General features: G+C 35.4%; 1 protein-coding gene across 3 annotated transcripts in view; it reads right to left on the minus strand.

The window, feature by feature from the left end:
• Positions 1–5,795, minus strand: part of tpk1 (thiamin pyrophosphokinase 1) — a 58,634-nt gene extending 52,839 nt beyond the window's left edge. Inside the window, exons 1-2 of one of the 3 annotated variants that reach the window (XM_084398623.1) lie at positions 5,706–5,795; positions 602–672 (exon numbers count right to left, since the gene is read on the minus strand). In XM_084398623.1, coding sequence (XP_084254749.1) covers positions 602–641 — 40 coding nt within the window. In that variant the 5' untranslated portion in view covers positions 642–672; positions 5,706–5,795. Of the gene's footprint in view, positions 1–601; positions 673–897; positions 915–5,705 lie in introns of those variants that run through there. The other 2 variants (XM_084398621.1, XM_084398622.1) reach the window with 2 other exon arrangements.
• Positions 5,796–6,000: the final 205 nt, after the last annotated feature.

Below are 6,000 nucleotides of genomic sequence, written 5' to 3' on the forward strand. Positions count from 1 at the left end.
TACAATCCTGTTAAAAAGCAAAAAACTAGACAGCCACATCCAGCACTGCCTGAACTTGGAAATAAACCACTGTGTTAATTTGGCTTGTTTTAATAGTTCCTGATTTTTGCTCAAGAAAACAGCAGTTTAAAACAGTTTTAGGTTCATCTATTCTTAGAACCAATAATAAATGTACAGATCTAATAAAAACACACCCAGAAACCCACATTGTGTGATAAAATATGCCAAACAGAAATTTGCCATTATCAATATGACTGTGTTGGTGTAGTCTTATCTGTGCAAAACAAGTAAACGACTAAAAAAGTATTACACCTGAATAAACACTGTGGAGAAGCATGATGGACACAGGAAACCATTTCATTTCTTTGAAAATCTTTTTCTCAGCAAGTAAAAGATTTTCATTAAAATTAAGCTATAACGTGTAAGCCAGCACATTATAATAACTGTGAACATGCAAAGTGGCAAATTGTAACTGCGCTGCACTTCTGTGATATATTTATTAACTGTTTAGGCTTATGTTCTTCTGGACAAAGTGTAAATGCATGCATGGGCAAGAATAAATACATTCAGACATTTAAATGGGTTTCAAATGAATAATTACCTGAAGGCAAAAGGCAATCTAATGGAGCGAACTCATCCATGGCCGTGTTTATAATAAGCTGGATTCATCAACTGAAGGAGAAAACAAATAAAAACATATTAAAAGACAACACAAAAAGTTCTTCATCTCTGTAGAAGATCTGGCAAATTAGATGTTCTAATCAAAACAACAGGTTTCTAGCAGGTTTCTATTTCTATTATGACAGATAAAGTAATGCACTGAAAAATAAAACACGATAGACCATTTAACGTCTAAAATACAAGATAAAAACTTGGAAGAAATGTTCCATCGCTCACCTTCTTTCACGGTCTTGCCTACATGAACTCTCGGTCCTGTGAATACTAACTTTTCCTATCTAATTTACCTATGCTCTACTCCTGTAATATGTTACTAGATTAGGTCATGGTAGTCTCACATAGCCAGATTACTGGTCTGCACAGCAGATTATTCTGATCAGGAACTCGCATGTGTGATTTTGCTCAATAAACAAAAGCTAACATGAGTAACCTTTTAGACACAATATTGGCAGTTACACTTGTATTTTTGCTTATTATAATAAAGCCAAAACAGAATCAAACGCTGCATGCCTCCTAGCAACACTAGGAGTGTTTAATTCCTGAATGAATTAGTGTTTTTGAATGAATCCCTTGAGTGAATAATTCAATGATAATTACCTGTTAGTCTATTTGAATAATTTCAGAAAATAACCTGTATAAAATTTGCAACGAATGTGCACTTGAAGTGTACTTCAAATCTTTAAAGTATATATTTTTTAAAGTGTACTTGCGCTTTAATAGAACTGTTTCATAACACACAGGTTTTCTGTGACACAGTCACTTTGGTACATTTCTCAGATCACAACTGAAATTCTCAAAACTACTTACACTACATCATCTAGTCACTTGTACACATCATAAAAGCAGTTTCTCATTCTTTTGAACAAATTGCAAATGCTTTGGTACATTAATGCAATAGATTATGAACAATTGTCTGTTTCATACATTATCAATTGCTTATGTCATGTTGATCAAAATGCATGGTTCCCTGTTTAATAGTCTTACCCCTCAAACCATCTAGGCATAGGCTCATTGCATAAATCGTTAAATACAAAATAGTTCCAGCTAGTTGTCATAAACTGTCAAGCATATTTTCTATACATTTCTATTAGACTTTTTTGTTGTTGTAAATGTGTCCTAAATTGATGAATTGCGAAGATGAATTCTGAATTTCACTAATGAAGGGAAATGTAAAGGGCTAGATGGTGTGCAGGGCTATGACCAATGATCAACCAGTTCTCTAAAAGAGCTTCAAAAGTTCTCATGAAGCTTCATTTGGCAAGCGTCTACGCACAACACAGTGTTACAAATTCTGACAATGGAAGAAGAACAAGGAAACAAACAGGGTCAACAGGCCGGGAAGAAGAAGAGGAGTAAGGATGAGAGGTGGAAGGGTACGGAGGCAGAACAGTGGAAGAGATCAAAGATTGTAGACATGTTTCTGATGAAATAGGCTAGGGGCCACAATTGTGGACCATGTTCTCAATCATGACCTTATGGCCGCGGTGGGTCGAAAGGTACACCCAAATGTTGGGAGAACAACCGTTTCCTCAATCACTCAAACGTTTGTAGACAGAACATGTAATCAGACCTTTATAAAGCCTTTTAAACGTATCATTTAAATGATAAACTGAAAAGTTTCAAGCTTCTCGGCCAGAAAGAGAATTTCATTGATTGTTGTATTCTGTCCTTGAAGCAGATATCTTATCCTGGCTGATTATGAAAGCACTGGTTGAGAGGACAACACTTCGAGCTTTATATGCGAGATAAATATTTAATTATTTACTCAACACACAGTGCAAAATGTCATTACTTGGATCAATCCCACTGAGAATAACAGATCAATGAAGGTAGAGAGGTGCATCCCTAACACTCTGACAAAATGGATCAACATAGCAACTAAAAGGGGCTAATCCAACCTGACACCCACAAAACTATTGATGAAAGTAGAGTGCTGTCAAAAAGACATTGAAACTCAAGAAACTCAAACTCAAGCAGTTGGGCCTTAAAGGAGTAGTTGGTTACCCATTAACTTCAAAATCTTCTTTTGTGTTCAGCACAAGAAAGAAATTCATACAGGTTTGAAACAACTTGAGGGTGAGTAAATGATCACAGAATTTTCATTTAGAAGTGAACTATTCCTTTAAAGGAGCAGTGCACCCATAAATGAACACTTATCATTTATTGTTTTATTTTGTCATTATTTATTTACCCGCATGTCCAATAAAACCTGTATGACCTTCTTTCTTCAGTGGAAAACAAAAGAGACAGTTTAAAGAATCGTCGTGGTAATTTTTTTACCAGCTTCAAAAAAGGATGCAAAACCCCCATAACTGTCCCATAAAATTGGCTCATATGACTCATGCACTTTATTATAATAGTTCTGAAGTCATGTGAAGCTAGTATTGAGTGAAGAATTTAAAGGAATAGTTCACCCAGAAATGAAAATGATGCCATCCTAGGTGTATATGACTTTCTTCTTTCAGCCGAACACAATCAGAGTTATATAAAAAACGATCCTTCCCAGCTTCGTAATGGCACTGAATAGCCTAGTGCCTGAGTTTTTGAAGCTCTAAAAACCACATCCATGATCCATCCATCATAGAAGTAATCCATGCGACTCCAGTGGGTTAATAAATGCCTTCTGAAGCGAAGCGGTCAGAGGTCACCCTTCCGACGGAACTTACAACCATTGCCAGAAGCCAATAATTATAGTAATTGCCATTACATTTATTAACCCACTGGAGTCGCATGGATTACTTCTATGATGGATGGATGTGCTTTTGGGAGCTTCAAAAACTCAGGCACTATTTAATGGCTTAACAAAGCTGTGAAGAGCCAGGATATTATTTAATATAACTCTGATTGTGTTAGTTAGGCTGAAAGAAGAAAGTCAAACACCTAGGATGGATTGAGGGTGAGTATTCCTTTAAGTCTTCCCATACACAAAAGAAATATATTTGAAATATATTTTCAGTATATATTTTGGGATATATGCAAATATTTGAAATTGGCCCAGTAAACATATTTCACACTTAACATCATATATTTTTGATATATTTCAGAATATATTTCAATGTATTTTTTTTCCGTATGGGTCCCCAAAAGTGTCAAAATATATGTGGCATATATTCCAAATACATTGAAATATATTCTGAAATATAACAAAAATATATGATGTTAAGTGTGAAATATATTTATCGGGCCAATTTTAAATATTTGCATATATTCCAAAATATATACTGAAAATATATTTCAAATATATTTCTTTTGTGTATGGGTTATTATCAATGGCAGATTACATGTATGCAAATACACTATTTATAATTGGACTGATGGCTAAATTGGACTGAAAAGCCTTGATATAAACATGTCAATCAATCCAAATCCAAATAAAATTTCTATTGGATTGAAAAGGGGAGTTGTAGCCCTGAAAAAATACAAATCAACATTTTCTCAATTGGATTCCAAAATACTTTACACATGTCTGGTGCTGTAATGCGTATACGTTTACATACGTTTTGCCCCTTACGAAAGTGTGTATGTTTTTTTTACATCTCATGAACTGCTTAGTGGAGGAGACTGAATATACTATTTATTAAAAAAGCTCTTCAGACAGTACATGTCATCAAGACAAAATTATTTTCGGAATGCATGTACAACACATGTAAACGGATATGTGACCCATACTTTTTTAGGGTTCAAACAGAACTTTCAGAATCTGAAAATGCGTTGGATTCATTCCGACATGTGAAAATTGGTGCAAGCAGACATACAATGAGTCCACAAAACCATTCTGAATAAATCATTCATAAATCTGACTTGTCTGACTCTCAAGTTCGACTCATTGCCTCAATAAACAGTTACAGCAGAAAATGTTCAATTAGCGAATCAATTCCTTGCACAAAGCTACATTATCACTTGACTTCGATTATGGCATAGAAGTCATAGTCTACTTAAATTTGAATCTGGAAAACCTTGAAAAGTTCCCATTGATTGTAACTACATGGAATAGAGTGACCAGCTCAATACTTTAAAAGTTCCAGAGAAGAAAGTCACACCTGTGTGCTTGTTGTATAAGTTGCTTGAGAATGTGCAATTATGTACAAAGATGTTATGAGTGAAATGATTATAATTACTATTATTGAATTGTTAACAAGGTGATTCTGAGGGGTAAACGCCACACAATTATCTTTATCACAACACAGTAAAAGACTGGTTGAGGAAGGTTTTTTTTTTTTTTTTTTTTACTTCAAAAGACAAGACTGTCAGTACAGTTCAAAATCAGCCTTGTCAACGGCTAAAGTGAGTTCTTTCTTTCCTCCATTGTGTTTTTAATTAATTTGGCCCTTGTTGTGTCGTTTTTTCCCTCTGGGTGTTTTTGTAATTACTTCTATTGAATGAAATTTCAAGGCTCTCTGACTTAGTCTGGGGAAATTCTCTGCTTGACATCAGTTCTTGTACTTTAAAGAAGAGCCAGAGTTCATTCTAAGGTTGAGTGCCCAAATAATTTACAGTTTACAAACTTTATTAACTCCCTCATTATGTGTACAAGTAAATCACACAAGTGCTTCTTCAGGGACAGAATGTATTTTTAATGAAAGTCAAATATCATTATCTACAGCTTTCAGCTCTGGCACGATTTCACTCAAATCTTTGGCAAAGCTCACTACTTCATCAATTTTGCAGGCCGAGTTTAAAGCAAACCTCAAGAGATATCGTAAAGAAATCATTACATCACGAAGATTAATACATACAGAGGATGAACTATGAGAAATAATCCGTCCATAAAAGTGATGGAGAAGATAAACATGCCATCAAAGTGTACAGCGAGAGAACCCACAGCGACAAGCACTTACTGAACACTTGACATTTGGCTCTGTCTCAAAACCTAGAGAGCAGACTAACTTACCTAGACAGCAGACGTATGCGCGTTCAGCGTTTGAGTAGAAACAAGTTTTTTTGGGGGCATCAAACGCGGATAACATCGCTGTCTAGGTTGTCAGCCCGCTAGGTTATTAGATACAGCGTGTATCTCGTGTACTCACTCTGTGAATGGGTATCCAGCAGCATGCGTCCAGTCCACATTTGTGTACAATCAACGAGTGCCGAAGAAAGCGCTTGAGCTCCAGATTACTGTGTGACGTTTGTCACAGCGACATCTAGAGGTGGATTATACACCTACACGGATCCCATTGAGGTCGTCTTCCAGAATGCGATGACAGACAGACAGATAGATAGATAGATAGATAGATAGATAGATAGATAGATAGATAGATAGATAGATAGATAGATAGATAGATAGATAGATTCTCTTTCTCATTTTCTTCTCATTTGTATTTC

The sequence above is a fragment of the Rutilus rutilus genome (assembly GCF_951802725.1).
Source record: "Rutilus rutilus genome assembly, chromosome: 24".
NCBI classification, from domain to species: Eukaryota; Metazoa; Chordata; class Actinopteri; order Cypriniformes; family Leuciscidae; genus Rutilus; species Rutilus rutilus.